Consider the following 22927-nt stretch of genomic DNA (forward strand, 5'->3'; position numbering starts at 1 on the left):
GGCTCAGTCCGCTGCATCACATGAGCAATAAAATTAAGCATCAACTATAAGGCACCAGAGCATCCCCAGTCTGTTCCACCTCTGGGCAGAGACCCCACGTAGAAGTGAATTACATAAGGCGTGCTGGTGAAGGCACCTGCTGGTATGCGCTAAATTTTGGCACAGGGCAGTCTAACCTGTGTATCTGGGATGTTGGGCTGCTTAGCACTGTGGATGGAAAGGCAGCTTTTTTTTAAGGGAATTCTTTCACCTACTCTCTTACTCAATGTCACCTTAGCCTCATCGCTGCGGCGCGAATTCCGCCGCAGTGCTGAAGATTCCGATCGCGGGCGTGGTCATGACGGCTCCCAGCCGGCATCAGCATACGCCCACCGTGACTCATGACGGCCGGGAGCCGTCATGAGCATGGAAGAGGTTAAGGATTTTGGGGCCCCAGGTAAGAAATATTTTGGAGACCTTTGCATTACCCATTTTTAGCCCTATGTTGGCTAATAATATTGAATTATATGTTAAAGGTTAATAGAAAAGTACACATAAGTGATCTAAAGAGAAACCTAGCTTTCTCTGGGGCACCTTGGAAGCTCACTTTGCACATGCCTTACTCTGCTCTTGCTGTGACTCCTTGTACACAGAGAGGATCAGCAGGCCAGTGGCAGAGTAGGATAAAGTAAGATCAGCTTATCAATGCAGTCACCTTGCCCCCCTGTCACTCCTTTACCAGCCACCCAAGAGGGTGGGGGGAGGGTGGGTCGCGCGTGTTTTGAAAGTTTTTATTTTTGCTCTATTCTACCTTCCCTCAGAAGGGGTATCAGCCAAGCTTGCATGTTGCACACCACACAGCATGTCCCAGCGTGTTTACGCTCTGTGGTATATCCCATTTTTATAACTTTTACACAAATATTTTGCTTTGTAACTTGCAGCACCAGCTCAGCAACTCCCCATAATCCTCTGTTCATGTAATCAATCAGTGCCATGTGTTAATAGTTTAAAGAAAACATGAATCAGGGATGAAAACATTTGTATATCATTACCTCATTGAGATAAGCACAAAAATACCCAATATTAACGTATTTGATATTGTGCTATCACGTTGTTTAGGCACTCTGTCATTATAGCCCTATACTGGAGTGTTCAGATTGTAGTTCTACTTCTATGTCAGTTTTCTGTAACTTTTTCTGTTTTGAAAATCTGATCACCCTATTCCCATCCCAATTCAATTCACCACTTAATATTTAAAAAACACATTGTAATTTTGCACACACCACAGCGCTTTGAAGTTATGTGATTAGAGCCCCTCGTATGCTTAAGGCATTACAAGCATTCACTTCTGATACTCATTCAGGGTCCTAGCCTGTAATTTTGAAATTATGAAATTATTTTTCTTTATGTGTAGAACTCGTTACAGTTCCTTGAAACAAGTGATGGTGCTGTATTACGTACATTTTACACTAAGCACTAGATTTAGCAAACTGATTTCCGCTATTTTTTCCGTGGACACAACCAAGAATGAAGCAAATTAAATTCCTAACCCTTTATAAATGCAAAATGTTGTATAAGCATTTTCCAACATTATTTCGGTAAGTTCTTTTTTACTTAAACAGTCACACATAGCATATAACACTTTATCCTATTTTAGCTGCTGAGTGTGAGGTCATTATTTATGCTTCATCTGCTACAAAATCTGCTGGTTCTAGTCAGTATCACATGTGCAGTAAGCACCTGGGGAGTGTTTTTCCTCTATGCCTGCCCCTCTGCAAAGGTTTATGTAACCATGTCTGATTTAGAGGAAGATGGTAATGTACTGTTTTCTGAAAAGCACTGGCAACTTAATTTCCTCCATAGGCGTATGTCCACTGGAGGATTTAACTAAGTAACAATTGCAGCTGATGAAAATCTTACAATAGAAATTAATGTTATTGCACAAATTAAGTCATCAATTTTTGGAAGACTGAAAAATTTTATTATTGGTTTTTTTTTTTCTTCCTTTATTTCTATATCCGTTTTAAAGCAGTGAATGTTGAATGAAGTCTCTTTGAAATGTTGCTGTCTAAAAACTAGCCAACCATGAGTAAAACCCAATCCCCTTCTAGAGTAAGACGGTGTGTATGAAAGGGCTAAGGCCGCATATCCTGGATATTCACTCATGATCGGCGTTTCCCCTTTAAAATATCCGGGCTCTATTTCTATAGATGTCGATCCAGGAGTTATAGATCACTGATCTTCTCTAAATCAAGCCCATAGTGTCCATGTCTACTCTGCGACTATAGCTTATTTTTTACGATCGACAGTGATAAAGCAAAAACCTATGTCGACAATTATCAAATCATGGCTGTTTAAGTTGGGAGTCTAGTCCCTTTTCCCCGGCAAGGCCAGTGTGAGATTCTGCTTATCCCGCTCTACAGACTATGATAAAGGAGCAAACCAAAAGGAGTATTAAAGGACACAGAGCACCAAAATTACTTATCCTTTGGCTAATACCCTTCTTCGGTCTAATACCCTTCTTCTGATCTTTCAACATGTCTTGCGATCAGGTTATTACGGAACTCATGGAAGCGAGAGAACTGTTCAGCTAATATAGTTCAGCGCCATTGGACCAAAACAACCAACATTATTTGAAAATGTTCAATATAGAACCACTGATATTAGTGTATTTTGGGCACCATCGACTTAAGGGTCTCAAGCATAGTTGAAAGTCTGTCTTTCAGTGCAACAATGCTCTTGAAGCATGCTGCCAAACCCCAGGTAAAACATATTTAATGAAAATGAGCAATTTATTATATAGACTTTAACAAAACATACATATTTTGATTAAACAGTCCTAGATTAGAAAACTAGCAACCCCTTGTTTGCCATTGGACATGGCTGGTAAAATTGGTTTCGAAAATTATAATTCTTTTAAAATAAAACAAACATGTATCGCAGTATTCTGAAAGGCCCAGTGAATTGTCAAGTCAGGTAAAAGGGTCTTTTAAAATATTAGGAATTGGAATGATAAGAACCATATCCATAAGTTTCCTCTCTGTTTTGAATATAATAATTTTAAATATTATATTCATTTTGGCCCTAGATCCTACTGTGAGTTTGTGGATCCTACTGTCAATTTGTTTTACTTTTATATACATTCCCATATAACGAATTTGCAATTGACTATTAGTGTGGGCTGACAGATTAATGTAGTGCAGTCAGGAGATCTGTCTCTCCCATGCTGAAGTTACTGCCAACTGATGACACTTTCTGGCAACAATGCCCTTAGTTCCCCTAACAGTTAATCATGGATGATTTACTGATTTCCCACAATGCACTATACAATGAGATTTCCATATTATGAGAGGAAATTATGATACTAAAAATCAGCACAGAGAAAACACATTCTGTTCCAGTTGAAAGAGATGGGTAAACTAGCAAACATGCTCTCTTTCGTCTGCATCTTGCGTATCTACACAAGCAAAATAAAGTAATGAATAGAAGATTGCATTTACGATAGAAAAAACAATATATGGCAGCGGCTCTGTCATACCAATAAAATTTTTTATTATTTCATGAAATATCAGTCATTTTATACAGGCTGCTTGGTTAGTAAGATTGATATATATGTATATGAATATAGTTGGATAAAAATGGTGACAGTGCAAACAATTGAGTTACACCTCCAAAGAAATCAATTAGGACTTATTGCTCTCTATAGTCTGGAAGGGATCGATTTTCATTTTACCCGTGCACACATTCTTATATATTTGTGAGATTTTTAATGGATAGTGTGCATCATGTTGGCATTCCTATTATCTGACTGAGTACTGCTTTTCCATTTCCTTTCTATCTTTTATTGCATTGCATTGTAACCAATGCTGCTCTTGGCGTCAAGAACCGCCATCTTACTATGGACAGGGGGCGGAGCACTGTACGCGGACCAGCTTACTCTATAGGAGGGGCATGGGTACTGGAGGTGGACAATTCTACTCTCACAGTCACTGACACAGGCTATGAACATGGACCTGGCTCCAGCCATGAACTTCCCCAAGGCTGTAAAGGGAGATGGAGGCCAGCGATTCACGAGGGAGAATTTGGACCCGGCTAATTAAAGGTTTCCCCCGCATTAAACAGAATGTTACTCACACTTATTTTGGGCCCAAAAGAGTTGGCCATTTTTTTCTGAGGTGAGAAAGCAAAGGCCAGCTGTAGTCTGGTGTCTATTCAGGGTATTGAAACAGTTGCAGTCATCTGGTGAATACAGATGGATATAAAAGAGAACTTTAAAAGGAGAACTTTCAACAAGACACGAGAGCTGATACAGCAAAGGTCTTTCGTTCCGGGAAACAAACGTGCAGAACTAGCGCAAAGGAGTACGAGGCGATGGAGGCAACAAACACAACAGACACAAAATACAGTTGTTGCATTATACGGGCTACTGTGAACATCAAAGCTGGAATTTACATACACAACTTGGTCAGTGAGCACCCCAACACATAGGTATACATACCAAACATACCCCCAATGCATTAAAGTATCTCTACATTATGAATGGCATGACATATGATAAATCAAAAATCCTGAAGCTGAATTTGCAAATACAATTACATTATTTTAGAGTTTAATCACAGCAAAATAGACTCTGAAATCCCTGAAAAACCCTATTCCATTTACTTTGATTTAAAGTACTACACTGCTAATATAGTATGTACAGGAGTACTCCGTTACACACTCGAATGCACCTTGGTGAGTTGCCCCAAAACATTTAAAATGGGAATACAATGAGAATATTCAGGTAATATTAATTGATAAATAGAAAGCACTGTAAAGGTATTTTACTAGTAGAGAATTGGACATTTCAGGACTAATTCACTAGAATATGTAAAAGTATATAAAGGAGTACTCCTGTAGCGCTACTTTCCGTACTCACAAATACATTTGTGGCTCAGCTCATAGCAGTCAGTCCTATTTAGGCATGGGTCGTAAGTGTGACACTGAGCTCAAGATGGACTCATATGAGTATGGAGGTGTAAGTTTATGACTTCAGATGGAGAGAGTGGTGCATTATATCATCTATACCACACCATTAATGGGTCTCCAACATGCATGAAGATATGTAATGTAGTATCCCAAACCAGATGGCAGGGTAGTGCTATTGTGTAGGAGCAACATCTGTCCACTGCTGTACCCCCAGAATTCCTTCTTTCCTGAACTCATCCGAAGATTGGATCCTCTCTGTGTAAAGCGCTCAACTGATTAGTTTAACAGGTAATCTTGCATGTGGAACATGGAATACTTTAGTTGAAATCAAATGTAATCAATTTACACTAGTCCACAATGCATATTTTAAAAGCCAAAAGTAAATACTGTTAAACTGTCCATGACACCCATTCAGGTGGTCCGCAACAGTTTGGAAAATTAAATAATATTAGCAAATCAGTTATGTATATTTACATTAAAACAATATATATAAAATGGAAGAAAAAAATGTGAAGGAATTTGGGATTGGAAAAATGTATTCAATATCCTTTACATTGTTCTAGGGAGCAGTGCAAGTCCAGCAAACAGAATCTAGAATGGATGATTGTTGAAGTACTGGTGTGCACCAGTCAAAAAGAGAGCATGTATGAGAAACAAAAAAACATGGTAATATGCTAGAGTCTAGTTTATGGCTTCATCTTTTTGAAATAAAACTATATTTTTAAAAAGCTCCAACCTTCCCATTAACATTACGATTTATATATTTTTTGTTTGTGTAGTACATAACATATTTCTAATATGCATGCTTGTTTTTATATTTTTGTGTATTGTTGTGAGGTTCAAATCGTAGAAACTCCTTAAGCAGGGACCCCGACCTTCCAATGGTTATAGTAGGGGTCTTCAGAAGGCCAATGGTTAAGATCTGCTGTTCTAAAGCTAAAGCATCTTCCTGTAAACACTGCACAGATTTAGTATAATTCCCACAATATCCTGTGAAAACCCATCTCCACACATATAAACCCTTATTTTTATACCTTTCCAATGGCATCCTCTTTTTTAAAAACAGATACTGATGGAGTTATAATTGTCCAATCTTATTGTATTATTTAATTTGGTTTCTATGGAAGTGCTGGTCATTTCTGCTTGAGGGTCCTTGAACAGGTCAGCTTCTGTGGCTGACAGGAGTGGGCTAAGCCCAATCAGCCTATCTGTAATTTGGCAACACATTGTGCTGAGGTGTTTGAGATAACTATGGAATGGGTGATCATTCAACTCCCTAATCAAAATTTCTCTTCCTATCTGAAAATGATAAAACACATTTCCAACATATCCAATTTAGGGTTGGAATGAGAAAAAGTAAAGTGGTGTGAGATAAATTGATCTACGCATACACAGAAGAAAATGTATCTGGAGTATTCAAGAAAGCACGTGAAGGCTATGGAATATAGTGCCATATGTATCAAAAAGTCATTTTGCGATTCTCAAATAGCGATTTTTTGCGAATTGCTATTTGAGAATCTCAAAATGCTATGTATGTAGGATTTGCAATAAATTTTACGAATCCTACATATTCCTTAATTGCGAATCGCAAATTGCGAATCGCAATTAAGGAATACCTCCCCATTCATTCCTATGGGCCTACAGGCCCATAGGAATGAATGGGAAGACATTCTCAATGTGCGATTAGCAATTAGCTAATGCAATTTCAAGGGTGCAGAGGTGTCAAAAGGACACCCTGTTGCACCCCTGAAACAAGCATGGGTGCACATGTGGCACACATACATGCCCTAAGGGCATGTATGTGCTTCACATTGCACTTTGAAACATGCAAAAAAATGCATTTTTCAAAGAAATCGTAAATTACCACCAACTTGAAGTTGGTGGTAATTTGCGATTCCTTAAGGCCAAATTGCACTTTTTTGGTGCTTCTTACATTGCATTTAAGGAATCGCAAATTTCGCGATTCCTTATTTTGCACGCAGATTTGACTTAATACATACCATTTGGCAAAATTGCATTCGTAAACGCCGAAATTCGCGTTTGCGAATGCAATTTTGCTTGATACATATGGCCCATAGTGCATGATGGCTCTATTGTCAGTATGTAACATTATGCAAATTAAACCAAGAAGCATTGCAATATTTTATAAATGGGGCATGTGTAATTTGACTGCCTTCTTCTATCCTTTCTGGTGCCTCGCCTCTGTAGAGCTACAGTGGCGTTTACTCACGGACGTGGGAGCGTATCAAGTCAGTGAAGCGGTGAACTCGATACACCTTAATATGTTTTGTCTGGAGGGTTTTACTCTTTGAATACACTCTGCTAATCAGGGTGGACTCCCTAGTTAAAAGGTCTAATGGGAAGTGTCAGTTCCTTTACAGTGTCATTGCCAATAGCCAGGAAGCACCTAGACAGCAATACACAGGGCCTTTCTATTGTTACAATCATCCCGCCTTGCTCCCTTGGGCCATAGTTTTCTAAGGATGGCTACGGTTTTCATGAAGTTTGTTACAGCATCATTTCGGGGAAGATATCTATCAGCTTAGCATGTTTTTTTTTAAACCCAAACAATTCACAAATCTTGTACGACTGCTCCATGTCCAATAATGGCTTTCGATATATTTTATTAATTAAAAATTTCCATTTTCCATAACAAAGAGGAGACTTCTAATTTAATAAATGTACTCCTTTGTTGACATTTACAAACTTTGTATGCTGAAACTTAAAAAATTGAGCTATGTTGGGTTTTGAGTTAGGGTTGTGGTACAAAGGCACCTTAACTTGTAATATCCTTTTACTACACATTAAAAATAATTTTCAATTTGGTAAAATCTATAGCCAAACATATATGGCTGTTTAAAAATATTTTGCTTCCTATTTGCACTCTTACTAACTGCTGCAGTTAGGGGTGCAAAATGAGAGATAAAAGCCATTAGCAATGACTGTGAATACCGGCAAACGTACGTGACAAAAGTGGATTATCAACAATACTCAAAGAATTTGCAATTGCAATCATAGATTCCAAATTATGCCTCTATAACCCAAAGGTTGGGAATTCTGACTCCAGATCTAAATATGGCAAAGTTATTGTCAACACCTAAACGCCTACTTGTACACAAGTGGTATTTTCATTGATTTGCTTTCAGTCAATGTTGTCCATTTTACCAGACACTCGTAGGACATCTGCAGTACCTTTTACCCTTTCCCTTTTGCAAGGCAAGTTTGGGGTTTGGTACAAAATACATCCCAACACTTGTCCAAGGGTGCCGGTGGGCCTTCTAGCCTGTAGTGTCTTTCCTCAGTGGAAGTGCATAGCGCCTGAGATTTTTTTGTTGACCTTTAACCTTCAGCCAACCTGTCCCACCGCCACCCCGCACACTCGCGCATCTGGTTCCATCTACATAGGTCCCATGGTGACAAACAAGAGGGAAATGAAAGCTAGCAAGGCAGAAAGGAACATTGTGTGCCAGGTCACCTCTCAAAAAGGCAGCATGCAGGGCCCTTTATCAATAGAAAAATATTTGTATATTTAAGTCTGCGCTGCAGCGATCTGCTGTTTACAGCGCAAATTACAAGAGCCTCTGAAGCAGGCGACGTCTCCTTTGTCTGTCTTTCTATCTCCCACTTCCTATATGCAGTCTGTCTTACCATCCCTGATCCTCCAAATACATTTTTCTGAATAAATACATATATCTTTATTCATGAAAGTATGCTAAACATACTGAAGGGTATTCATCTACACATGCTAAGTTCTTGCAACCTACATATGGGTGGAATTCTTCTCATGAATAGATATACACAAAAAAGTGGAAAAGCCGCCTCTGTATGTTGTTGCATGTCATTGGATTAGGTTAGATCAACCTGTCTCTTACACAGCCCATATTCACCTTTTACGGTTTCTAGGCGCTCAATCACTAGACAACCAGAGGAGTCTGGAGAGCTGAGGAGGACCAGGGGCCGCCTTCTTGCAACAGCTAGTGCCCCACGCCCAGCCGAGGTCTGCTGCCGAGACTAACTGCAGTAAGAAGAAAGGAGGTGTGTCCTAGGACCTACTGCCGCGTGCACCTACCCACCCACACTCCGAATACCTACACTAGACTAATGGCACTTTTGTACACTTAGGGCCACACTACATAGCCAATGCACCCAAGAAGAAAACTTTTGCACTACCATTTCCCCTAGATTTTGATTTCCCAATAAACAAAAAATATTTGCACCAATTGACTTGAGCAACATCGCATTTTTTCTGTCAGTGCAAATTCCATTGTTTGCATTCGTCAGTTGATGCAAAATTGAGGTTTAAATAATGCACTGCAGCAGTGCAAATGCATGGCCATCTCATTAGATTTTGAGAGTAAAATTGGGTCTACGATTTGTATTACAGTTGGAAGCACTTGCGCGTGTACGCGTGGGAGGCGTGGTTTAATTCTTTCAGTCAGAAGCCGTGCTCTTTTTGTGTGTTTCCTAATTAGGCATCATTGCTTTGCCCAGCCATCTTTGGAAAAGTTCTACTGCTCGCATAATAACCTTATTATTTACTTTCAAATTTGTTCTAACACATTTTGAATGAGGAGTCCTGTTATATATAATGTAAGGTTTTATTTAGTACGAATAGACAGTTGCTTTAGCCTGTCACACAAGAAGGTTTTCTTAAACCTGGCTTCACGAGCAGAGGTCAGCACAACCCTTTATTAACAATTCTTCACAATTTGCATAGAGTGGACTATGGCTCTGCACAAAGGGTTACAATTCTCTCGTCTCATGCTATTCTCTCCTGTGCATTGCTTGCATGGCAATGCATAAATGATCATTTTACCATCCCAAAAGAACTGTGAGTCATCACACCTTAAATTGTCTTAAAAATGTATTGTGTAGAAAGACATCGTTTTTAGTCGAGCCAAAATGCAAGGCAGACCTATTGGTTTTGCCAATGCTTGACTTCGTAATTCTCTCTCAAAAGTAATTAACTCTGAACAGAACTCTTTAGTGAAAGTAAAGCCTGTTTTTAAAGGATCTATGTGAAAATAAATAATGCAGTAAACATAAAACCGATTACCAGAACACAAAAATAGCCATGCGTGATTAAAACTTTAATTAAATTAACAAATAAATAAATGGCAACCCAAAATAAAGAACACTTTTACCATACAAAATGCTATTTTTGCCTAACTTTCCTTCACTTTGAGAAGAACACTCAACACACTCCCCATTCTAACTCCTCATTACCCACTCAGAGCTTCTCTTCTGTATTTTTCATATTTTTTTACCCTGTTTGCTTGCGTTACCCAACTTCACTCCCTTACCTTTACTCACACATCCCATCAGTGTCGATCTCCATCCCAACTCTCAATGTACACCTTTTAATGTCTACATACTTAATTTTAAGAAGTGTAATAAATATTTGCCATTATTAATATTCTATTTGTGCTTTCTTTTTCTTTTTATTAAACGTACTTTTAGAATTCTTTTTTATGTCTTAATGATGTGTTTTTTTAAAATTGATTTAGCATTAAAAACATTATTATGGCTTTATGGGGCTTTATAGTCCCTTCTTAATTTTCCATCCCAAAATTTTTCTATTTTGAAATATTTTTCTTAACTTGTTGCCACATTAAATTCATATCTTTTTAATGTATTTTGGTTACCGCTTTATAACTGTACCACTGTACTTTTTTTTGAAACACCAGTTGTGCAGTGGCCCTGATAGCTAATTCACTATTATAATACCTAATAATACATAATAGTTTTTGTTAGTTGGATGAAGGCTGGCCTATCAATAGAAAATATTTTGTAACTTTCGCCCTATTGGCTGTCACTGCACCGCCCCAAAATTCTAAGAATGATGAACTGAAGGAACCTGGTGTGAGCGATGAATGGTTTCTGAGCAGGCATATGGAGGCATGAGTAAAGTGGTATAAGGAGAAAGTGTTAATACTAACGACCTGCGTACTGCTGCACTCCGGCATAGGCTTGCTGTAAGGGGTCCGCCGCAGTCGGGCTCTGTGCTGTATGGAGACAAGAGAGAGACAGACACACGGGTGAACCACGGGCTAGCCTCTGCATGCTCTGATGAGAAGAGAATGCTCATAAGAAGGATGTTCCTTTCTTTGTTCCACAACTCCTGGGTTGGAAATCCACATACTATGAACATTGTTGACACACAACAGATACCAATGACTTACTTTCAAAAATCTGTTTACATTTCAAATTGTGGCTTACCAGGAAGTGACATAAAAGGAACAGGAAGCCCCCTTTTGTGCTTCTTGTATCCACCAAAATGACAGTAAAAAGGTGGTTTGTTATATGTAGTGCATTATTTGTGCATGAAATTGTAAAAAGAGGGCACAACATTTATGGAGATCGGACTTATTTTTCAGAATCATACTTTGACGTAGAGCAACAGAGAAAATGGCACAAAAGGGAGAAAGAAGGAGGAAGAAAAATATAGGAAAACAATGACAATGAGAGATCTCAGGGATGACAAAGACCCTGCAAGAGAGTGATGAAGAGACAGAGTGTGAAGTGCAGTGTAAGAAAAAGGGGTGCGGTGGAATCAAGACTACACATCTTTGATATGTGGAAACTCCAGCATTCACCAGTGCTGGTAGCAGGATTCTAAGACAAACTTTGGGTCTTACATTAAAAAAAAGAATTTGAAACAAATTAAGCACTGGAAGAAACCATATCCCTACAACATAAATTGTGGGCCCGCCCACATAATCAAGTTGTCTTAGAGATTCCTACTAATCCACCTTCATTGAGCTACAGTAGGTTGCACAGCATTAGTGCAAAAGTGCGCAATTTGATCTAGTGGTTATTGCGTATGTGTAGCAATTGGTGATTATTGTATGGAAAACATTCAATTTGTCTACACATTTTTTTTACTTTAAACAATTTTGATGATGGTGAAACACCTTGGTGGGAGAATTAACTTGCAAGGTAGGTTTGTGAGAACATTTTTTTGCTTTTTTTTGTTGTTGCAGAAAGCATCCACTTTAAAAACGGACTCAAGTTTAAGTTTGGCTTCTTAGCCAAACTGAGAGACAAAGTTTGAAACTTTGCTACCACCTGCTTTTGCACCCCCCCACCCCATTGGTTAGGTAGATACATATGTCATATTCTTGTGAATAAGCGTAAACATTTATGGTCTACTGGTGGTGAAATGCAAATATTGACTGAATAAAGGGTTGTGTTGGTCTGAAAACTGATTGCAAACAATCCTAATCTATTAGTTGAATGTAGTAAACCATGTGGCTTTGCCTTCACAATTCTATCAGATTCTGTGGATTGAATGCAAACATCAGCATTGTGCCATGTACACATCTGAAGCTTCAGTTATTCAACGACTCCTTTAAAATAGGTGTCTGTGACCTTCTGCTTGTTTGTAGAATTTATTTTGAATTAATGTTGCCATATGCAGCTGGCAGGCTGCTTCTTGTTCAGCTTTGAAGCCAATGTTTGATTGATAATCTCCCAGGGTTTATAGCTAGGCCATGATGGAAGAGGGACAAGGTGATGACATTCCGGGCCTGCATGAGCTGGAGGTAGCGGTCAGCTGAACGCGGGCAGGAGCTCCACCGGACTCAAAAACTGCCCTGGGCAAATACTGTGACCCCAAAGTAATGGTTTTACCTGATGTGGATTTACCACCTGATTTTTATTCGCATTGCATAATCGAGAATATATGGAGCGAGTCTTCCCAACCGGTATTACCAGGCAGCATTCCACTTTGCACAGTGTTCTGGCTGTGCACATGCTTCCAGATAATATAGGGAGAATTGTGCATGTGCACAACCCTGGGTGGCAGTGCAATTTGTAATCTATTCACAATTCTAAATTTTAAGCTTGTCCAAATGAGGTCATTAGTCGGAGAATTGTCCCGCCCAAAAATATTCTCTGGAAAATTCTTTAGTAAAACTTCATTTATGTAATTTTTTGCACGCAGCCAAAGTTTTGCGCCTGTGACATTGTCTTCACCAAAAATGTTAATTCTACACCCCCTAGTTGTTTACAAAAAACACCATTAGACTTTTTATTTTGCAAATTTTGCAACTGTAGTGGATGAACAAACGATGGCTTTTGGAAGGGGACCATTATTGCTATGAAAGTATTTTTGGATGCAAGCATCATTCATTGCACAAACTTTTTATTCATAAACTTTCTGAATAAATTACTTAAGTTAATTCATTCATTCCTTCACTTACACCAGACACTTGTGTTGGGATTTAAATATGAAATACTGGACTTGGTGTGGCCATGAGACAGTAACCCTAAGGGTGGAAAGAACGTTTTTTGGCACACGGTGACACCTCTGCACTAAATATTTGGATGCCCGCTGCAGGCGGGAGGCTAGAGCGGATGGGTAGGCCCTTGCTCTAGGCTGCAACATTTGCAAGGTCAGTAAAACTGGGAACTATAAATGGAAAGGAAGCTCAATTCACCTTGCCAAATCCAATTTATTTCACACCGGGCAAACTTAATCTAAATCCGTAATTATATCATTTCATAGAGTGAGCTTGAGAGAGGGCTCTGAAAATTTATGTAGATTAAAATTCATGGATGCAATACAACGGATTCCCTATTATTAAGATTGATTAGGACAGCTGATGCCATGATTAAGAGCACCAGCATTAACTGTTGTAATTAATTAGGTATTCAGAGACAACAATGAATGCAATAACAAAAGAGTTGCACTGATTTGGCAGTGAAGTGTCATCGTTAGCTCGCATCACTTGCCTTCATGGTTGGACACCAGTTGAAGCGTTGATATGTCTTCAAGGAGAATGTTCAGAAACGTGAGTACATGCAACAGAATAACACCTTCACGCTCTGGGGCAAATGCATAATTTGCAGTGTTACTGCGTTGGGCATACAGCAAGCATTGCGAACCCCGTTGTCTAGTTATTGGTTACATAGTGCGATCCATAAGTACCGAATACATTTGGACAACCAGAATTACCATAATAAACACCCCTGAGATATAATTTACATACACGCCAATTTAACCAAGATTTAGGTGAATATTGACGGATTATATTAAAATCCTGACCTGGGGCTGTCAATGAGCACCCCCGGACTAGTCTGACGTAGCATTCTAAGTTGAGTTTGAGCTAGCCAAGGAGCTTCTATTTTTCTTCTCTTGTCCCCTCTATATGTCAACTAATTCACCAATGACTGCAGTTGGTCTCTAAATCAACTAATTCAGCAGTGATGGCAGTTGGTCTCGAGGTCAACAAATTCACCAATGATTGCAGTTGGTCTCTACGTCAACAAATTCACCAATGACTGCAGTTGGTCTCTACGTCAACAAATTCACCAATGACTGCAGTTGGTCTCTATGTTAACAAATTCATCAATGATTGCAGTTGGTCTCTATGTTAACAAATTCATCAATGATTGCAGTTGGTCTCTATGTTAACAAATTCATCAATGATTGCAGTTGGTCTCTATGTTAACAAATTCATCAATGATTGCAGTTGGTCTCTACGTCAACTATTTCAGCAGTGATGGCAGTTGGTCTCTACGTCAACAAATTCACCAATGACTGCAGTTGGTCTCTACGTCAACAAATTCATCAATGATTGCAGTTGGTCTCTACATCAACTAATTCTGCAGTGATGGCAGTTGGTCTCTACGTCAACAAATTCACCAATGACTGCAGTTGGTGTCTACATCAACAAATTCACCAATGACTGCAGTTGGTCTCTACGTTAACAAATTCATCAATGTTTGCAGTTGGTCTCTACGTCAACTAATTCAGCAGTGATGGCAGTTGGTCTCTACGTCAACAAATTTACCAATGACTGCAGTTGGTCTCTACGTCAACAAATTTACCAATGACTGCAGTTGGTCTCTACGTCAACAAATTCACCAATGACTGCAGTTGGTCTCTACGTCAACAAATTCATCAATGATTGCAGTTGGTCGCTACATCAATGAAGTCCCCAATGACTGCAGTTGGTCTCTACGTCAACAAATTCATCAATGATTGCAGTTGGTCTCTACATTAATGCATTCCCCAATGACTGCAGTTGGTCTCTACGTCAACGAATTCACCAATGATTGCAGTTGGTCTCGAGGTCAACAAATTCACCAATGACTGCAGTTGGTCTCTACATCAATGAATTCCCCAATGACTGCAGTTGGTCTCTACGTCAACGAATTCACCAATGATTGCAGTTGGTCTCTACGTCAACAAATTCACCAATGATTGCAGTTGTTCTTCTGGGGCCTTCAGCTCATAATTTCTGGATTCAAATGTAGGGATAGGGATTGAATCGTTAATTCTGGCCGGCTCCATCCCACCTCAGTTCAGGATAAAATGTACAGAGGCGGTAACAAAGGATTTCAATTCGGCATTCTTATGCAAGGCACGCACCCTCAAATTCACACACGCACAAGGAGCATTTTTCAAAGGTCTTCAAACTTAACCGCTCTAGACACAGTTAATTGTCATTTCTGGCCATTCTAGTCTTGCCAGTAACCCCTGTCCATTCATATTTTAAACTGTCCGGGAGCCCTCTCTGGTTACCATGGGTACACTCATTGGCAAGGACTGCCACTGGATGAAATATTCCTGTCAGCGTTTTCCTAAATTTTCACCTTCTGGAATATGCAAGAAGACTCCACTCCATGAGAAACATTTCACCCTCTCCATCCAAAATAATTGGAATTCCACCAAATGCTTCGTTTTTTAGTCTGCTGCATTCGCATGTCAGTGAACAAGTATACTTTCCCATTCAAGCCTTAAACACATTTCCACCCACTCTCACAAGAACAAACAGGCACTACCACTCCTAAGGTAACGTCACATAATGTTATGTAATGTAACATAGCATAACATAGCATGGCATGACCTGGCCTGAAGTGATGTAAATAATATAATATAATATAATATAATATAATATAATATAATATAATATAATATAATATAATATAATATAATATAATATAATATAATATTTAAGATATATAATATGCTTTTTGCGGCTAACCTCCGCACCCATGTTAAAAGAACGCTGTGGACTCCGGCAGCATGGGTCGCTTTTGTTCTAAAGATGGACTAGAGGTCACAGGATACATCTGTTCCTCACTGCCTGAGGGATGAGGATCCTCAGCACCCGCGTTGCAAAAGCACTATTGTACTCCGCCAGCGCAAGATGTGCCCGGGCCAGCGGCAGGCCCGTCTTTGCCTGTCATCGCCTGAAAGAGGCTGAGACACCCCCTATGATTCAGCCCTAAAGGTGACTTTTTGATTCAAGACTTTTAAATTATAATATATTACTGAAACTGTATTTATTTTGGGGCTTCACTGAATGACTTTGGCTGCTTGATAGGGTAAAATATATGCTCAGGATTAATTTGTCCCTCTTTTCATCTTCATTCGTAGTACGCCCTTGATTATTACTTAATTTATTGGTTCAATATAAATTAATTACTTGTTGAAAAATTTATAAAATGGGCAAGCCTAAAGCAACCTAGCCACTACTCGGAGCAAGCAGAACGCCCAAGGCCCCAAGCCACACAGCAGAAAATGGTATCCTCCATGAGATTAATGATCTAATTGAATAGGTTGAGCTATTACTTGGCCAAGATAGTAATCTCGCCAAAAAAGCTAAATGCCCTATCAAAATAATGAGCTTCTATCAACGAAAGGAAAACGGTAATTCGGCAAAAAAGGACCCGGTTCCTACAGCTCTCAGAAAAGTACATCCAGCGCCATAGTTACTGGTGCTCATGTGGCCACTTCCAGTAGAAAGTCCTGGGCCGATTCACAGAACTAACTTAAGACACAATCCTGAAATACTACTTTTGGTATTCACAGAAGGCATTTAAGTAGAAGTAAAGTTAGGATTTTGTCTCAAATTTGACTTAAGACAGACTTAAGACAAAATCCTAACTTAAGTCTGTCTTAAGTCTGTCTTATGCCTGTCTTAAGTCTGTCTTAAGTTTGTCTTAAGTCTGTCTTAAGTCTGTCTTAAGTTTGTCTTAAGTCAAACTTAAGACAATATCCTAACTTTACTACTACTAAATGCCTTCTGTAAATACCAAAAGTAGTAAGTTTAGGATTTTGTCTTAAGTTAGTTCTGTGAATCGGGCCCTCTGTCAAGATCACGTATTGCTCTCTACTCCCTGTATGCATCATGAACCAACGATTACCTGTTTAAAAACTTGACACTTACTTCGGATGATCAGAACCACCTTAGCCCCCAGAAACCCAGAGCAGCACACGGAGGTTCTACCACACTGTTGTTTTCTTGAACTCCGGACTTGACTCATTAGCGCGTGATATAGAAGAACTGAAAAATGTGGTCCAGGTGTTAGTCTAAAGGACACAGGAAGTCATGATGAGTATAACGTTTATTAATCCACAACCCACTTTAAATGGGTTATTAGATAGGCACAGTAAGATCATGATCCTCCTTATCCCCCTCCCCAAAACAAAAATGAATTCACTTGGGTTACTTTCACTCACCAAAGACAGAGCAGTAGTATTGGGTTCTCTGTTCATACATCGAGCAATTCCATTTACCATAAGCTTGATACTCTGCCCATATTACCCCATACCCCAAGGACAAATCTAAGGAACAGGAAAAGGGTTGGACTCAGGTTATCGGATATTCAGACCAAGACTGATTATATCTTTGGCTCCCGCTCAAATGCCATTGGGGGAAGAGGAGGGAACATCACACTGGGGGACTGTTTTTATGGTTAATGTCACTAGGCTGAGAGTGTTCTTCGAGAGAAGACAGCAACTCTTTAAAAAATAATGTAATATATTGAATTATGTCTTAAAGTATATGTTTTATAGGGGCTCAATGTATATCTAGCAATTGGGAAATACACCACATAATCAAGCTGACCCTAAGAGATTCAATATTAATTAGACCAGCTTTTATCCTGTGATGCACGCACTATTCTTCCTAACTCCCTTAGGATTCAATTTAAACTGAACCCCTTCTCTTTTTTTTTGCCTGTGGTCATTTGGGAAGACCCTCAAGGCCTGGCTCTTTGACTGACCGGGGCTTCTCTCCCTCTCCCCTTAGCGCCTTGAGACCCTCCCGGGTGAGTAGCGTGCTTCAAAATTCCCTGATTGACTGATTGATTGGTGACCCATGTAAATTTATCACCTTGGAACATGAAGTATCTCCCCCAAGACTATGTCCCTGGCCCAAACTTTAAAAAATACACTGACTGCCCTCTCAGCCACCTAGTCCTACATCTTACCATAATAGACAATCATTACCCAGAGACGGTGCCAACAGCTCCTTTATTAGATATTGAAAGAGCAGCTGGTTTGGGTATTTTGCTTAAAGGAATTGAGTGGTACACACTCCCTGTCATTTCTGTCTTGGAACGTGGCAGGCTTGTGGCAGAAACTGGTAGATCCAGAGTGGCTCGAGTTTGTTGACAATTACGATTTTTTTATGTTTCAGGAAACTTTCTTGACTGAACCAGTTCATAGAACTGCTTTGAAAAACCTATATTATCGGTACCTGTCCAGCCGCTGCTGGGCAGTCCTTGAATTGGGATATTAAAATGTTGTCTATAACACTGCCCAGTTTATAGAATTGAGCCTACTAGGAGCAAATGGACTAATATTAAATATATATTTGGTTTACAACTGGGCGTTATCACATAATAAGGAGTCAGAGACCCTGGCTGTCATTGATCAACATCGGTCTAATTTTAACCCAAAGCCTACCCTTTTGATTGGAGGTAACTTTAATATCATCTTTGAGCCATTAGAATATAGGCACCTGGTATCTGAAGATGAAGATGAAGCAAGGGGCATCCCATCTCTTGACTCTACCTCATTTATACCTGGAGTAGCTGGGGCGGTACAACTTGCCTTGTTGACGTTTACTCACAGCCTATGTGGCTGTAATGGGTGGTCTAAATCTGACATAGGCAGACCACATACGCTCGTAAGGGGGCAGACTAAAGTGGGATTGATTATGTTCTATTGGATACACCATTATAGAACACAATGATCACCTTCGTTTTGATCTCCAGAACAAATAGCGATCACAATGCGATGCACCTTCGTATGAGTTCTACTCTTACTTCGGTTTGCTTGGAAAACAGTGGACTTAGTTCAGTATAGCCACAAGCAGGCAAAATTCGGAGGATGATTAAGCGGCCTAGAGACTTAGCCAATAAGGAATCACTGACTAATATATACGATAACTTCTGTTTGGCTACTGTACCTTTTGTCGATCTGACTCAGTGCAATATCCCTAGTGCTGATATTCACTGTTCCCTGTGCATTCAATTATGGGAACTTTTCCAACATATGTTTATGACCTCACCAGTAAAATCACACATAAAAAGAATAATTTGTGGCACTCTAGTAGCTGTTGATAAGCTAAATCCCTTCTCATTCAATCAATCAAATCATGTATCCCATCTTCGATCGGAGCCGCCAGATCACACTAGGTGCACTTTAAATGCAAGTAAGCGGGATTGGAATGAGGTTATCTGGTGGATCTTATGGAGGCATCCAGAATCATAGATAAGACTCCTTTTTAACATATAATCAGAGAGGGAAATATGCCCAACGATTATTTCATTCAACCCTCAACTTGGGTTTTTCATTTTTTGAATCTTTATTCATCCAACAGCCCAATAGCTTTCAGCTCAGATGACGATCACACACCTTAGCTGCCCTTATTTCATCTGCATCCATGGATTATCCTCTCTGGACACACCAAAAATGATAATATTTAAAAAATCAACGGGGCAAAGGTCTGTAGTAAAGGATATTTTGGAGCAGGGATTGTATAACATTGTGGGTTCAGCCAAAAGCAACACACAGTGGGGGTAGGACTTTAACGCGGGACCTGTCAGAAGGCTAGGCCATGCCGACAGCCCCACTGAGCGCAGTTGTTATAAAGGGGATTTCTGGTTGGCTAGGGCATACGCCTAAGTCAGGCAGAAACCACCACTCCAGTCAGGGCAAGGGAGTTGCACGCTGAAGATAACCCCTGCTCACCACCTTGGTAGCTTGGCACGAGCAGTCAGGCGTATCCCAGAGGGAATGTGTAAAGCGTTTGCGCAACACAGACACACAGCAGCAACACACTAGGCACACCACCAAAGAAACTCCACACAAGGTTATATAAAATAGCTTTTGTATTATCCAAAACTCATTAGAACGTTAGAATCATAATCACACAATATACACTGTGCCAACTGGCAATAGGCAATATTCACAGGGGAATATATACAGGACCAGGCCAATCGGGCCACGGTCAGAAACATCCGAATGCAGGTGGTGCACATAAAAAACAACCTGTAACTACTGGTACAATAGTGACCTCAGCATTATCACATTAGGCATAAAACATATTAGGCCCAAACCTCATTAGCATAAACACATTACGCAATAGGCCTTACCAACATTAACACATTATGCAATAATCATGTTGCATAAATCATAATTAGCAACCAGCAGCATAAACACGTTATGCACACATTTGGCAGTGCACCATAGTAACACGAATTAGGTGCATGCATCCCCTTAGGGCCTTGCGCCCTATCAGTACACCCATTTAGTGCACACAGCACCTTAGCGTAATCGCTGAACTAACCCCAGGCCAACTGCCCTTTTACTGGGGCTCAAAATGCCCTATGTCCTGCAAAGTCGGGGCATGAAATGAGGCCTCTTGAATGGCCCCTTGGCTGCCTCAGCAGCGAAAACACAGTGCACAGATGCGCTGAGGCGTGGGGTGCAACTCACCCCTTCCTTAAGAAAATAAATGGCCCCTAAACGTTGCAGCTGCCTCCGCCTCTGCGGCGCAGCTGGGATAAATAATGCAGGCACTGGCACTACACGTGCCTCGGGAGCACCAACGCGGCTCCAGGGACCGACAATGTGCCTTGACCAACCCCCCAACAGCTCACTCTCAACCCTCTCTCGACAGGGCCCTGTGGGGCTGTTCTCGGCCTCCTCTGGTCTTCCGGCACTGGCACGGTGCTTCAACAGGTTCCGCTCTCAGCCCTCTGTATAGGGACTCCTCTAGTGCCACTAGTAGCAACCGCAAGGCTTTGGAGAGCTGCTCCGTTTCTAGGCGGCTCCTCAGTGCGGGGTGGGATCCCGCCTCACAGGCACTATTATGGGGTAGGCTCCTGCCTCACAGGCAATGCAATCCACATCATGCAGGCGGACACATAGCACACAGAAATGTCAACTTACAAAAGTGGCATGTCTAAAATAGGTATAATAAATCTGCGCACACCATTGCCTAGCATTTATTATCACTATTCCAAATGTACCAAAGTTGACTACGCTGCTCCTCTCATATCAGAAATTACCACTGAAACAATTATCAGGGAATCTCCAATGCATTCTTATGGGAGGGCAGCCAGCAGTGAGAAACCAAAAATTAAATGGCTGTTTGTCACTAACAGGACATGACACACACTTAAGGTACATGTCCTACCTTTTACCTACAATGCACCCTGCCCATAGGGCTAGCTAGGGCCTAACTTAGGGGTGACTGACATGCAGTAAAAGAGGGGTCACAGACATGGCACACACTTTAGGTGTCATGTCACAGCGGCAGTAACACTGCTCGCACAGGCCCTGCAATGGCAGTGGCCTGGGATAGGCTTGAAGGGCTACTTTGGTGGAAGGCGCAATCAGCGCGGCAAGCCCACCAGTAGCATTTAATTTACCAGCCCTGGGTATATGAGATACCACTTTAAAAGGGACTGACAGGTAAATGAAATATGCCAAACAGGTGTAGATCAACCTTTACTATATTTATCACAGAGAGCACACACACTTTACACTGGACAGCAGTGCTAAAGTGCCCAGAGTCCTAAAACCACCAACACCATGCCAGAAAAATGGCTAGGAGGAAGGCAAAAAGTTCAGGGATGAGCCTGCATAAAGGGCCAAGTCCAACCGTGGTCATAGTCATGGGCAGTGCAGGTTGGCCGCAGGAGTTAAGCGCAGGGCCATATGCATATGAGGTTGACCGCTAGTGTGGGTTGGGTGCGAGGTGGACCACAGACCCAGCTCAGAGGCCATATCCGACTGCACAGGGCCAAAAGATGTGCATAGCACAGAAAGGGAAGCATTCATAGACATTGGGTGAAATATCAAACAACAGGAATTCACTGAAAGAACACTGAAAGAACACAGTTAAAGTACAAAATATTGCTAGCTTTGATTGAAAGGTTCTGAAATTCACTTTAAATAAGCCACTTTAAAGTCCAGTGATGGTTACTAATTAAACTGAAAAACCACTGAAGTTAGGGTTGGATCCACACGCCATGACTTTTCACAACAACTATCCAAACAATAACTCATACACCAAATGCAATGCTTATGACCTATTGAAATATGCATAGTAATTGGTGACAAAAACTAAAAATACTTAGTTAAATAATTCATACTAAGCCTGAAAACAATACAATAGCCATAGCATAGATGTCTATGTGATAATGTTAATGCTAATGTGATAAGTAATCTCACACATAACATTGTTTATGTAACTTATATTTACATCAAGAGTAAGGTCATGAGGTGATGCTCATAAAATGTCAAGTCTATCAATGTGTCATGATTGCATTTAGAATGCCACCATATTGTTTGGCTTTCACAGATAAACTGCTAATTAAAAAATGAGCTACCACTAAGCTCAGAGAAGTTTGATGCTTTTCCTTATTAATTAAATAATGTGCAACCCTGAACCTTTGCAGTAGCCATTTCCACAAAATCTAGACCATCGTACACCAGTTTTCATATCACTGTATATTGTGCAATTTATATGTGTATCTCCGGGGCCTTTGTGTGCAGAATCTGCTTAATATTCTGATATGTAGAGGATAATCCCGTTAACCAATCAGGAATTTTATTCAATGATTAGAGCGGATCAGCATCTATTTAATAGACATATCTTGGTGATCTTGTTTTCCGTCTTCCTTTGCATTCTTTTCTCTTCTTTTTCCAATTTTGGTTTTGATTTTG

At 40.3% G+C, this 22927-nt stretch overlaps 1 protein-coding gene across 1 annotated transcript in view; it reads right to left on the reverse strand.

Annotated features, from left to right (window-relative positions):
* CELF4 (CUGBP Elav-like family member 4) overlaps positions 1-22927 on the reverse strand; it is a 1317354-nt gene that overhangs the window by 150858 nt on the left and 1143569 nt on the right. The window contains exons 9-10 of the mRNA XM_078674731.1: positions 10887-10952; positions 4114-4218 (exon numbers count right to left, since the gene is read on the reverse strand). Coding sequence (XP_078530857.1) covers positions 4114-4218; positions 10887-10952 — 171 coding nt within the window. The remainder of the gene's footprint in view (positions 1-4113; positions 4219-10886; positions 10953-22927) is intronic.

The sequence above is a fragment of the Lissotriton helveticus genome, chromosome 2_1, assembly GCF_964261635.1.
Source record: "Lissotriton helveticus chromosome 2_1, aLisHel1.1, whole genome shotgun sequence".
Lineage (NCBI taxonomy): Eukaryota > Metazoa > Chordata > Amphibia > Caudata > Salamandridae > Lissotriton > Lissotriton helveticus.